The sequence below is a fragment of the Ovis canadensis genome, chromosome 2 (assembly GCF_042477335.2).
Source record: "Ovis canadensis isolate MfBH-ARS-UI-01 breed Bighorn chromosome 2, ARS-UI_OviCan_v2, whole genome shotgun sequence".
Taxonomy (NCBI): domain Eukaryota; kingdom Metazoa; phylum Chordata; class Mammalia; order Artiodactyla; family Bovidae; genus Ovis; species Ovis canadensis.
Window position 1 is genome coordinate 204,988,463 of NC_091246.1, and position 14,408 is coordinate 205,002,870.

Consider the following 14,408-nt stretch of genomic DNA (forward strand, 5'->3'; position numbering starts at 1 on the left):
GAGCAGGACCACTAATGGTAGCTCATTGACAGTTGGCTGTTTGTAGGCAGGGCCCACTGTGGTGCTGACCAATGGCTGAGCAGGACTGCTAACAGTTCCAATGTGAAGTGGGCTGGGCTGGGCTGGGCAGGTTACTGGCACACAGCAACACCCGAATGTTAAGGGCTGTGCTCAGCAGAGCTCTATTACACACTGAACAGTGAGGAGGCTGGTGTGCTGGAGCCAGGGAGAGAGGAGAAGAGACATGGCTGCACAGGTGAATGGCAGAGGTGAGTGGAGGGGACCCGGTGTGACACCCCAGACAACAGGTTTTACTCTGGCTGAGACTGGAGGACTTTGAACAGGGAAGCTACGTGATCTCAGATCCATCCCACTGACAGCTATGCTGAATAGAGTCCAGGGGCCAAGGCTGGATGGGGAAGACTGATCAGACTGCTACTGCAATAATCTAAGAGATAGTTTGGCCAAAGTGGCAAAAAGTGGAAAGGAGAGCTGAGAGGCTTTTATAGTGCTGGTATACAACATATGTTAAAAATAAAAAATAATTAAGGATTTTTAAAAGAAATATTCTAATATTTCCTTTCTCAAACTCAGTAAGACATCCCACTCACCCCTGGAGTGGAGGTGCCCCCTCTTCTCTTGGAGACCACTGTTTAACAATAATTGGTTGGTGGACTTGTCTCAGTTAACCTGAATTTCTGCCTGGCTTTCTGTTGTAATACTTGTCCTGTGTTCACGTCCCATCTTTCTCTTCATTCTGCCAGTCTTAGATACCAAAACAAGTTTCCTCCACAGACTGAGCATACCTACCATACAGAGAACATTGATCGTATGTAGGAATTCCCTTCTTGTAAAAGTCTGTGGTCTTTGGGTCCATTGCACACAGTATCTGGCTGGGGCCAATGGTTGAGAAACAGACTTGTTAGAACCAGATGTTATGGTGGAGTTCAACAGAACAGGATTAAGAGAATCCAAGCTGTTTGCTAAAGCAGCCCCCTCTGCTGAAGACTACAGCGGCCCCAGCTCACCACAGCTCTCAACAGAAAAACCTGGGGTCTACAAGTTCGCTCCCCTTGCCCACAAGAGGCTCAAGGAGTCTCAAAGGCCACACTGAGAAAAGCCCTAAGGGTTCTGAACATGCCCTAAAAGATGGCATTTTAGGGGAAAGGACCCCTGATTCTTCGGCAGAACTGTGGGTGCTGGAAGGAAAATCAGAAGTTCATGGAAGGCAGATACTTTTTGAAACCAGATTCCATGAGTTTAGAAAAGGTTGATACTGAAGTACCTGGGGTGCTGCTCTCTCAGAATGTTAAAATGCTGGAAGAATTTAGAAGACTCTCCACCCACCCACTCCCATGCAACAAAGAAACTAACGCCAGGAGTTGTCCAAAGCTGCACAACTGGAGAGAAAAAAACCATGAGTAGAATCCAGATCTTTGTATTCCTAGTCAAGAGTTATTTTAAAAATAAATGAAAGCAAAATTAAAGCAATTTAGCATAGAAATCTTTAGAAACAGGTTATAACTGTGATTAAATGTTGCATGAGACATGGGTTCAATCCCCGATCCAGGAAGATCCCACATGCTGTGGAGCAACTAAGCCAGTGCACCACAACTACTGGGCCTGCGCTCTAGCGTCCATGCTCTGCAACAAAAGCAGCCACTACAGCGAGAAGCCCACACACCGCAACTAGAGCAGCCCTCGCTCGCCACACCTAGAGAAGAGCCCACAGGCAACAAAGACCAGAACAGCCAAATAAATAAATACAATTTAAAAATATATATATATATATACCTTAGAAAGTTACACAGGAGCGTGAAGGAGGGGATTAGAGACAAACGAGAACCAAGAAATATAAGCAAACATTGACTTAGTAGAGCTTAAAATGGCCCAAAAGTGGACTACATGATTATTTTCTTTGCTTGGCCCAATTAATAGAGTACTAGACAATTTTGTTTTCAAAAGGAGAGACAAGTGAAAGAACCGTTAAAAGTTATGATATCATCATAAAAAACTAGAGTTGTGAGTCATTAATTTCAACCACTTGGGCTACCAACTCTCTTAGAAGCATGAACACTGAAAAAAAAACCTGCTCTCCTAACTTCTGATGGCAGAGCACAAGGCAAAGATGATGTTGGCCAAAGGGTAGTAAAAGTGAAGTGAAGTCACTCAGTTGTGTCCAACTCTTTGCAACCCCATAGACTGTAGCGTACCAGGCTTCTCTGTCCATGGGATTTTCCAGGCAACAGTACTGGAGTGGATTGCCATTTCCTTCTCCAGGGGATCTTCCCAACCCAGGGCTCGAACCTGGGTCTCCCACATTGTAGACAGATGCTTTACCGTCTGAGCCACCAGGGAAGTCCTAAGGGTAGTAAAGGAATAGTCAATAAAACTGAGCATCTATAAAATGAATAATCTTAGATAATCTTGGATTATCTATAAAATAAAACTGGGGGACAGGGCGGGAATCAGTTCCCAAATTATTGACTTTGGAACTGGATGTTAACTATTTGACTTGGTTACCTGAGGAGCTCAATTAGAGTTCATCTGCATACACCCTCCTTGGCCACTATACCACCAGCACCACCACCACCCATGGAGGGGTAGTCACACAGCAAGGGGGTGGAGCCTGGGCACTGGAGAGGCAGCCAGTCCATTCTCTTCATTTTATAAAAAGGAGCCTCAGGCCCACAGGGAGAAGGCAATGACACCCCACTCCAGTACTCTTGCCTGGAAAATCCCATGCACAGAGGAGCCTGGTAGGCTGCAGTCCATGGGGTCGAAGAATCAGACATGACTGAGTGGCTTCACTTTCACTTTTCACTTTCAAGCATTGGAGAAGGAAATGGCAACCCACCATTGGAACTCCAGTGTTCTTGCCTGCAGAATCCCAGGGACAGGGGAACCTGATGAGCTGCCGTCTCTGGGGTCGCACAGACTCGGACACGACTGAAGCGACTTAGCAGCAGCAGCAGGCTCACAGAGGCTAACCTGACTGGCCAAGGGTTGGCTGAGGCACAACACATGTCACCCCTCCCTTATCCCATGTCCACAGCAAACAATGATCATCAATCACCACACTTTCCCCATCTCCGGCTGCAGGAGCCACAGTGCTACTGACATATCCCTCCTGCAACCTCCCTCCCGCACCCCACACCCACCCATTCCCAGCTAGCTGGTCAAAGCTAACGTACGAGAACAAACCCAGTTTCCAACTCTGGCCTTACATAAGGTCATAAAACAGTCTTTATTATACCTGCTTCAGTATAAATCGGACTGGAAAGCGAGTGACTAGTCTCACTATTACTGTTAAGTCTGAAGTGAGCAAACATAGTCTAAGTGGTATGACCATGTGTCCAGGTTTACTGGGGACAGCCACACCTGTTTCCTCAACCTAATATTTAATAGTACCCTGTATCATTCTCAAAGGTGTCCCAGTTTGAATCAGAATAATATGGCCATCCATGTTCTATGTAACTCCTAATCAACCATAAACACATATCTGTTTTTTAAGTACATAGTGTTTCGGGAAGGGGGGGGGAATTGACCCAGTCACCAGCAGTTTTACAGGGCATTTTCAAATAATACTAAACACAAATAATCCTTGGAAGGGCCCTGTTACTATTCCCACCAACTTCTATTATATATTGAGCTTCAATATGGAATTTTCCTTGGGAAAAAACAAAAAGAACCATAGTTTATGCAAGTTTGGAAACCACAGATTATCAGATCTCTGTAGCCCCTGTTTTTAAATTATTTCATGTTCTACTTTCACCTATAAAAATTCACATTATATTGATAACAAAAGAAGCCATTCCTTTAAAAAGAAGGAATCTTTTTAAAAAATGTTTCAGGCCTGTTGCTGGCACAAACAAGTGTGCCTTTTTTTAGTTTATATTTACTCTCTATTTAGAGAAAAAGAGGAAATAAAAGTTGACACCTTAAAAAAAGTTTCAGTCAATCCAGGGCTAGACCTTGTGTACCGCTGTTGTATCTACACTAAAGCAGCCAGTTGCGTATTGGCAGGCATAAATTTCAATTTATTTGGAAAAGCCATTGGTCTAAACATCATAGGTATAACCTTTATGCTCAAGAGAAAGATATCATCAGGTAGAAATTTTAAATTCTCACCTGGCTACCTAGACAGAAGGCTAGAGGGAAGTATATCATAGCTCTGAGTAAACAGATATAGAGACTTCAGATGGTTTAAACAGGTTTTCTTTTTGGTTATCTAGCTTTCTGATTTTTCTACAGTGATCATAGTTCATTTGCTAATGACCAAGAAAAAAACAATCACCAACTCACCAATCAACACATCATTCTCTAGGGTAGGGAGGTGAAAGGCAAACAGGATAAGTCAGGCACTAGTCTGGCAGGAGTAGAGACCTCAGAACAGCTCCTGACTCTGCCATACCTACTGTGGGAGTCTGGCTCACCTGATGGCTTCCCGGTAAATAAGAGCAGGCATCTGTAAGGGCTTCAGCTACACTGCCCTTTCAACTATTATAAGTACAGCCATGTGGTTAGAGCCCCACCTGTGCAATCAGACTGCTGTACAGGACACTGCACTCCATCACATACTGGGTGAGTGACCTCAAACAAGTCAATTAGCCTCTTTATTCATCTGTAAAGCAGGAATCACACCACCACCTACCTCCTTGTATGGCTGTGAAGATTAAGACAAATGATTCACGGCAAGGGCCCAGCATATAATAAGATCACAATAATATAAGCCATTATTAGGTCTCTGCCATGAAACACCAGTCCTCAAGTGCACTCCCCAAACCACGTGACTGCATCTCAAAACAACCAGAGAAGGGTCCAAAGAATGAAGCTTTTATTTTCCCTTCTCTGCTGAAGGCAGGACTGGACACAGAGTTTGCTATAAGCCCAGTGCTGCTGGGAGGACAAGGGCAGCCCAGTAAAACATGTAATGTGCCCCACACTATGGTCTAGAAACACTGCTTTCAAAGTTGCAGGATTTCCAGTTTCTTGCCACTGCCACAGCTGCCAGCCATTGCCTTTGGCAAGGAGGTGAGTGACTAAAATATGAGCCAGGACTTGGCAAGAGGACACCAAACCAGAAGGCCTCCAGGCAGGAAGCTCCAAAAAGGGCCACCTACAGCAAGAATCCTAGAGAAGGAGATGGCATTCTGCTGTCATTAGCAAATTCAGGAAAGAATGGTGAACATTTCAAAGGTCCGACAGAACTTACCATTCTGCTTCAGAACTTTGAAAAACTTTGGGGAGGAGGTACCAGGCCAGGTTGAAGATATGACATTCTTAAAATCACTGCAATGTCTTCACTATATGAAATAAAGAACACCCCCCTCATCCCATAAAGTTCAATATTGCAAGGAATTTCACATCTATCTTTAACTAAGATGTATTACATTTAGATGTAAAGAAATTCTTCCCAAACTTAAAATTCTCACTTTATAAAGATATAAATAAAATCCCAATATCCATCGATGAGGAAATAATTACCTTGTTATGTTAATTACATAGGTGAGTGTGTTCTGTGCTGTATAGGGTGATCAGCTTGTCCTGATTTGCCTAGAATCTCCTGGTTTTAGTACCAAAAGTCCCATATCCTTGAAAACCCCTCAGTCTTGGCAAACCAGGAAGATCAGTCCCCCTAACGCTGTAAGAAAAATGATGTGTATTGTGTGAAGGGGAAAACAGAAGAGACACAGTTACAAATGCAGAAGTGCTCAATGCCAAGTCTATCTGCAGCAATAGCTCCTAGTTCCTTTTCATAGTGAAAAAAGAAAAAAAAACTAAACCCCACACTTGCCTCTCCCTTCCTCCTTTCTTTTAACTCTCCCAAAACAGAGCTCGGAAAAGGCATTTTCCTCCTCTTGCATGACAGAGATGTCAGCGAGGGACTGACTACTGAGGAGGTGACCACCATCGCCAGCAAGCTCCTGCACCCAGTTTCAGCAGGACAGGAAATGCCAATTCTTTCATATACACATGAAACTTAACTATTATAAACCAGTTATGTCAATTAAACAAATTATAAAACTCAAAAACAAAAATCTAAATAATAAAACAAAAAACCCAAGACAACTATTGATTCAGGTTATTAACACAAGAATGTGTCTTCATACTAAAAGTCCAAGAACTTTGACAAAAACAAGATCCACCTTGCAAACAGGGCATTAAACAAATGAGAGAGAATTAACACGTGATTGTTTTAATACACAGCTGAGTGGAGAGCGAGGCATTTCTACAAACTCGTAAGGTCCAGATCTGAAGCAGGTGGTTCCCTACCATAACGGTGAAGCAAAGCTCCTGTAGTAGGAGTTTAAGCAAAGGATTTTAAGCCTCTGATGAGGTTAAGAACCAGCTTCTAAGAATTTAGAGTTTCAAACTGAAAGGTAAGACTATATAAGGCAAGAAAGACCACACAGTTCCTGGACCTAAGGCCTCCCAGAAACCATAATTGTTCACCACTCTACCCCACCCAGTCCACCTCCTCTCCCTCAGGCTTTGCCCCATAGGCTGTCAACTTCTAGGTGTCCATGAATCTTAGAACTCCTTAGTTTCCTGTTATGCATCAGGAGATGGAATCAAATAAACATTATACAACCCTTTCTTGCCCTCCACAGTGAGACTAGTTTGTTGGGGGAAGGGTGGGGATGTATTCAAAAACACTTTAAAAGAGAAACTCTTTGAAAAGTTCTACTCGGACAAGTCCTGGAGAATAACTTTCTAAAATCAAAAAATACTTTTCACCAGGGTTGATCCTGATTTAGCAGAGGATGCCTTCTTGTCAGCCTTTCAACACAGCTGATGACAAGACAGCAGGAGATATCAACCATCCCTAGAAGAAAGGACAGGAATCTGGAAGGCAGGAGACAGGAGTGCATCTCTGCCCTACAAGTCCAAGAGCTGTGTCCTTGAGGAAGACTTGCTTCTCTTGTCTAGACCTCAGTTTCTTTGTTAAAAAATTAAGGATTTGGGTGAAGATCACCTTTGGCATCCCTTCCAGCTCTAAAGTTCAATGTAAAATTCTTTTGTGTATGTGAAAATGACAACACCTATTAGAAGCATTTTGTGTACTTTGAAGATGAATATTTAGAAATTAACAGAGAAGTAGAGTAACTTGCAATGGCAAAAGATAACATGACCAAGGCAGACTAAAATCGAAAGATTTAAAACAAATGTCTAACAGTTGTCAAAGTATGTGACTAAAAGGTGGGGGGTTGGGGGTAGGGCTAAACTAATATCAACTTACAAGTACTCTTAAATGCTCTGGAACCAATGGAAACAAATAGATTCATCACTACCAGCTGCTCCTCCTGCTAAATTTAACGATAAGGTTCATTTTAATTCAGTGATCCCTCCCCCATATAAAAAGAAAATTTTTAAAGCCTGTAAATACAGAAAGCAAAGCAAAACTTTGACTCTAAAGGCAGGAGAACAAATTACTGTGGTGATTGATTGCACTTAAGTCTCAGGAAGTTCTGGCTGGATACTGAGGACAGGGAGGCACCAGATGCAACCCACTTGAGAAGTATGAGATGTTTAAACACCAAGGGCTGGCATGTTTGACCGCCTGTGTCAAAGTCAAGTCTGCCTCTCCGCCTACCAGGACCTCAAAACAATGTTCATTTCACTATCCATGAATAAATGGCAAAAGAAATAAAAGGAAGGTGTTTCCTTTTTTCGTAGGAGGAGTTACAGAGTTTTGTCATACAACTTGGCTGGGCGCTTGTGTCAATGCCCTCAGAGCAGCAGCGTCCGAAAAGGTAGGGGTGTCTCGTGCCTCAGACCTCCAGCGAGGACTGTCAACCGAGCTAGCAAACATCCCCACCTCTCCAAGCAAAGGGCTCTAGAGCTACCCCGTGCTATGGCTTAGCCGGAAAGCGACAAAGCTCATCAACACAGGCAGAGGGTAGCCCACCGACTGTGAGTGGAACCCCGGGCCGAACTTCACCTCCTCTAGGGACAGCCGTGTCTGAGATCTCCATCGTGCACGACGCACACAGCCCCTGGGCTACCAAAGAGGAAGTCAGGGTGTCACGTCAAAAGGATAAAGACAGCCCGACCACACGAGAGCCACGGTCTGGGCCGGTCTCCAGCTTGGCTGGGAAAAGGGTCCCAGGCTGCGATCCTTCTCCCTCTCCATCCACCTTCCTCTTCCCGGCGGCGCGCACCAGCCTCTCTCCCGCCCGCCCGGGCTGGCGGAGCCCAAGCTGCGCAGCGCCGGAGGAGCACCTCGAGCATTCCCCTCCCCCTGCCCAGCCCGGGCCCGTGGACAACGCACCCCCGCACGCCAGCTAGAGCCCCGCCGCCCCTTCCCCAGCCCCCGGGGCGCCCCAGCCGCCGAGCCGAGGGCGCAGTTCCGACGGCCCAGGGCGGGGACCGAGCCGGGGAGGAGGGCTGCAGCCGCCGGCTTTCGGAGCAGCCGGCGGCCGCACACACTCCTCCCCTTCGCCGCGAGTAAACAGCTCGCGGGCGCGCTCCGTGCCGCGCCCCCATCCCCCTGCCGGGGCTCCGCGCCGCCCTGCGCCCGCGCGTCCCGCCCGCCGGCGCCGCCGCCCCCTACCTGGTCGGTGAGTTTGAGCACTGCCATTCTTCCGCTCCTTGGCGCGCACACACATACAGGTCCCCGGTCCGCAGATGTCACGCCAGGAGCCGGGGAAGCGGAAGGGATTGCCAAGGGAAGGGAAAAAAATCTGGCTCCCGAATTTGACAGCCCTCCCCCTGCTCCTCCTCCTCCTCCGCCTTCTCCTCCTCCTCCCGCCGAGAGGCTGACACTGGCTAGTAGGGTTTGCAGCCGAGCCCGCCCGCCTTTATACAGGAAGTACCGGCTGCTGCCAGCCGGGCCGCCACTGACATCACCGCGCGCTGCCTCGCTCGCCGCCGCGCCGCCTGGGCCGACGCTGCCTCCTGCCGCCCGCGGGCGCGCCTCGCAGCCCGCGGCTCAGGGTGCTCCCAGGCTCCCGCACCGGGCGCGCCACGGTAGGGTCAGACTGCCGCCTGCTTTCCGCACCTGCACACTGCGCGCGGGCTAGCGGGACCGGGCCCCCCGGTCGCCCACGCTGCCCCCCACGCAGAGCGTACACGTTTAGAGGCCCCCGGGCTGGGGAGGGGTGGGGGGTTGCTGATCGTGACCCCTCCCCTCGCCCTGTCTCACACACCGTCCCTCCCCCCCCCCCCCCCCCCCCCCCCACACACACAACCTCGTGAGCACTCCCTGTGGATACACCCGAGGGGCAATAAAGGCTGCATTCACTTGTAGCCAATTTCAAATCAGGAGATTGGACCACACGCCTTCCTCTAAACCTCTCCCTAGTCCGGAATCCGCCCAGCTCTTCAAATCATCCCACCTGGTCAGGGACCGCAAGGCTGGTGCTCTCTTTGTTTAATACAAGGAGACCCTGACTCATTCTTTAGCTAGTTTTTGTGAAACTCTTGGAGGGTAGGGAGGTGGGGCTCTGGCCCTTTCACCTTGTTCTCCAGCTACCTCCCTGCTAGACACGCAGAACCCCATCGTTAAATTCAAACATTGGGTTTTGATTTGGGGACGAAGAAGATGGAGCAACGTTACAGGAGAAGAAAAGGTCTTGTACTGCTGCGTTAATTGGTTTTTTGAGGGTTTCCACCAGTTGACCCACTCATTTCTACAAAATCCAGTTACCCTACTCTTCAACAGATAGAAGACCCAGCTGTAAAAGAGCATGGGACACACACACAACAGTAGTATATGTAATCATAGTAAAGTGTTAACCAGACCACCTGACCTGCCTCTTGAGAAATCTGTATGCAGGTCAGAAAGCAACAGTTAGAACTGGACATGGAACAACAGACTGGTTCCAAATAGGAAAAGGAGTACATCAAAGCTGTATATTGTCACCCTGCTTATTTAATTTATATGCAGAGTACACCATGAGAAACACTGGACTGGAAGAAACACAGGCTGGAATCAAGATTGCCGGGAGAAATATCTATAACATCAGATATGCAGATGACACCACCCTTATGGCAGAAAGTGAAGAGGAACTCAAAAGCCTCATGATGAAAGTGAAAGAGGAGAGTGAAAAAGTTGACTTAAAGTTCAACATTCAGAAAACGAAGATCATGGCATCTGGGCCCATCACTTCATGGGAAATAGATGGGGAAACAGTGGAAACAGTGTCAGACTTTATTTTTTGGGCTCCAAAATCACTGCAGATGGTGACTGCAGCCATGAAATTAAAAGACACTCCTTGGAAGAAAAGTTATGACCAACCTAGATAGCATATTCAAAAGCAGAGACATTACTTTGCCGACGAAGGTCCATCTAGTCAAGGCTATGGTTTTTCCTGTGGTCATGTATGGATGTGAGAGTTGGACTGTGAAGAAGGCTGAGCACCAAAGAATTGATGCTTTTGAACTGTGGTGTTGGAGAAGACTTTTGAGAGTCCCTTAGACTGCAAGGAGATCCAACCAGTCCATTCTGAAGGAGATCAGCCCTGGGATTTCCTTGGCGGGAATGATGCTAAAGCTGAAGCTCCAGTACTTTGGCCACCTCATGTGAAGAGTTGACTCACTGGAAAAGACTTTGATGCTGAGAGGATTTGGGGGCAGGAGGAGAAGAGGACGACAGAGGATGAGATGGCTGGATGGCATCACAGACTCGATGGACGTGAGTCTGAGTGAACTCCAGGAGTTGGTGATGGACAGGGAGGCCTGGCGTGCTGTGATTCATGGGGTCGCAAAGAGTCGGACACGACTGAGCGACTGAACTGAACTGAACTGAATACTTGTGGAATTTGGAGCAAATGCTTATTCATTCCTGGAGAAGGAAATGGCAACCCATTCCAGATTCTTGCTGCCTGGAGAATCCCCATGGACAGAGGAGCCTGGTGAGCTACAGTCCATAGAGTCGCAAAGAGTGGAACAGATGGAGAACAGTGTGGAGATTCCTTAAAAAATTGCAAATAGAACTACCTTATGACCCAGCAATCCCACTGCTGGGCATACACACCGAGGAAACCAGAATTGAAAGAGACACATGTACCCCAATGTTCATCACAGCACTGTTTATAATAGCCAGGACATGGAAACAACCTAGATGTCCATCAGCAGATGAATGGATAAGAAAGCTGTGGTACATATACACAATGGAGTATTACTCAGCCGTTAAAAAGAATTCATTTGAATCAGTTCTGATGAGATGGATGAAACTGGAGCCGATTATACAGAGTGAAGTAAGCCAGAAAGAAAAACACCAATACAGTATACTAACACATATATGTGGAATTTAGAAAGATGGCAATGACGACCCTGTATGCAAGATAGGAAAAAAGACACAGATGTGTATAACGGACTTTTGGACTCAGAGGGAGAGGGAGAGGGTGGGATGATTTGGGAGAATGGCATTCCAACATGTATACTATCATGTAAGAATTGAATCGCCAGTCTATGTCTGACGCAGGATACAGCATGCTTGGGGCTGGTGCATGGGGATGACCCAGAGAGATGTTATGGGGAGGGAGGTGGGAGGGGGGGTTCATGTTTGGGAATGCATGTAAGAATTAAAGATTTTAAAATTAAAAAAATAAAAAACTGAAAAAAAAAAAGAGTGGAACAGGACTGAAGCAACTTAGCATGCATGCACACTTAGTCATTCAACAACTATGTACTGAGTGCTGACTTTGCACCAGTTGCTGGATAGACACAATATGAAAGGGGGAGCATAACTGTTTATAATAGCCAGGACATGGAAACAACCTAGATGTCCATCAGCAGATGAATGGATAAGAAAGCTGTGGTACATATACACAATGGAGTATTACTCAGCCGTTAAAAAGAATTCATTTGAATCAGTTCTGATGAGATGGATGAAACTGGAGCCGATTATACAGAGTGAAGTAAGCCAGAAAGAAAAACACCAATACAGTATACTAACACATATATATGGAATTTAGGAAGATGGCAATGACGACCCTGTATGCAAGACAGGGAAAGAGACACAGATGTGTATAACAGACTTTTGGACTCAGAGGGAGAGGGAGAGGGTGGGATGATTTGGGAGAATGACATTCTAACATGTATACTATCATGTGAATTGAATCGCCAGTCGATGTCTGACGCAGGATGCAGCATGCTTGGGGCTGGTGCATGGGGATGACCCAGGAAGATGTTATGGGGAGGGAGGTGGGAGGGGGGTTCATGTTTGGGAATGCATGTAAGAATTAAAGATTTTAAAATTTTAAAAACTAAAAAAAAAAAAAAAAAAAAAAGAAAGGGGGAGCATAAACATCCAAGATACCTAGTCAGAAGATGTCGGACATAAATAATCACCGCTAATGAATGTAATTACAGACTGAGATAAGGGTTCACAGGGGAAAAAAATACTTGTAAAGAAATCCATGACTGAGGAATCAAGCCAGGCTGGTAGGTGAAGATGGGTTTCCCTGAGAAAGTGACAAGAGTTGAGATTCTGCCAGAGGAAGAGTTAAGTGGGCAAGTGGATGGGGTGCTGCTCCCAGGCTGGCCCACGTGCCCCTGGCATGTCATGGAATATAAACCTACATTGAACAGCAAACCGAAACTACAGTCAGTTCAGTTCCGTCGCTCAGTCGTGTCTGACTCTGCAACCCCATGAATCGCAGCACGCCAGGCCTCCCTGTCCATCACCAACTCCCGGAGTCCACTCAAACTCATGTCCATCAAGTTGGTGATGCCATCCAGCCATCTCATCCTCTGTCGTCCCCTTCTCCTCCTGCCCCCAATCCCTCCCAGCATCAGAGTCTTTTCCAATGAGTCAACTCTTCACATGAGGTGGCCAAAGTATTGGAGTTTCAGCTTCAGCATCAGTCCTTCCAGTGAACACCCAGGACTGATCTCCTTTAGGATGGACTGGTTGGATCTCCTTGCAGTCCAAGGGACTCTCAAGAGTCTTCCCCAAACACCACACTTCAAAAGCATCAATTCTTTGGCGCTCAGCTTTCTTCACAGTCCAACTCTCACATCCATACATGACCACTGGAAAAACCACAGCCTTGACTACACGGACCTTTGTTGGCAAAGTAATATCTCTGCTTTTCAATATGCTATCTAGGTTGGTCATAACTTTCCTCCCTATCTACCCTTAATTCATAAATCAAATGTGAACTCTTCCTCCCCACTTTCAGAGCCTCCCCAAGAGTCTATTTGAGAAACGAGGGGTGGTAGCATTTGCTTGGCATTCTCCCTTTTATTATCTAACCATGGACTTGGGATTCAGATCACACAGACAAGAAAGCCCTCTCCTGGCTTCCACAGTCCTCAGTGATGCACAGAGACAAAAAGATATCTTTCCAAGGCTTCCCTCAAACACAAAATAGTTTGCTTTTGTTGCATCTATGAAGTTCTTCAGTGCTGTTGTCAGTTTGTCTGTTTACTAATATCATCCTTTGTGGCTTTGTATTAATAAGTAACAATAAGACCCTAACTTCTCTACCTAAATATAGCTGACTTTCAGAAGAGTGATGACAAATGACTTGATTTGGCAGATGTACTCAAGATCTACTTTGGTTCATCACGGGCATGTCTAAACATAAGTTCTTGGGATCTGATCTGAAAGGAGGGACACGCAGTTCTCAGCCCTTTCAGACCCATCATCTCCTTTTACAACTAGTATTTTTAACATTTTCATTACTACGAAATGAAATTCATAGATAATATTACCTACCTATGCAAATTTCTCTCCAAATCAATATAATGCCCTAATTGTATAACAAGGAAAATAAAAGGAAAGTGATTTATAATTAATGTGTATTTCAATAAGTAAATGCTAAAGCACAGCTCTATCAAAAGGCACAATAAGATGCTTGCACTTAGTTGTATGTCAAACCAATCTGAATGAGAGAATTACAAATGCAATCCAATATGAATGTGTTTTACTAGCAACTCACATATCAACACTGGTGTTATCATTGGTGACATGGTCTTGTGAAAGGTCAAACAGTTCTTGGTCAAGTTCCAGGCAAAATAAAGAGCAAAAAGATTGAGCTAAATTTACTGATATGGGTGCATTTACCAGAAAGTCTGGATTTAATGTGTGAGTTTATAAATTGAAAGTGACTCCAACAGTTTGCTTCATTGGTTAAAATAACTCAGACTCAGTAGTAGTATATATTTGATGAAATGGAGATAACAGTGTCCCTGGTATACAATGTAGAAAAAGAAGACTCCGTAATGGGACCTTACGATCCAGAGGAATCCTGTAATACCTAAAAGTTGCAAATTTGGTTCCTCTGGATCATAAGGTCCTACTACGGAGTCTTCTTTTTCTACATTGTATACCAGGGAAAGGAAAACTCTGATAGAAGACCCACAATACAGCCTTCTTTAGCTTCACAACAAAGCCATGCCCTCTTCTGCAGATAACAATTCTCCATTTGTACCTATCTTGCTACTGAATTTGA

General features: G+C 45.7%; 1 protein-coding gene and 1 long non-coding RNA gene across 4 annotated transcripts in view; one reads left to right on the forward strand and one right to left on the reverse strand.

Moving 5' to 3' along the window:
- ANKRD44 (ankyrin repeat domain 44) overlaps nucleotides 1-8,903 on the reverse strand; it is a 315,568-nt gene extending 306,665 nt beyond the window's left edge. For all 3 annotated transcript variants that reach the window (XM_069577913.1, XM_069577911.1, XM_069577912.1), the window contains exon 1: nucleotides 8,558-8,903. In XM_069577913.1, coding sequence (XP_069434014.1) covers nucleotides 8,558-8,584 — 27 coding nt within the window. In that variant the 5' untranslated portion in view covers nucleotides 8,585-8,903. The remainder of the gene's footprint in view (nucleotides 1-8,557) is intronic.
- Nucleotides 67-7,656, forward strand: LOC138434069 (uncharacterized). The gene is made up of 2 exons (XR_011254633.1): nucleotides 67-269; nucleotides 6,745-7,656. It is a non-coding gene; the product is annotated as an uncharacterized lncRNA (long non-coding RNA).
- Nucleotides 8,904-14,408: the final 5,505 nt, after the last annotated feature.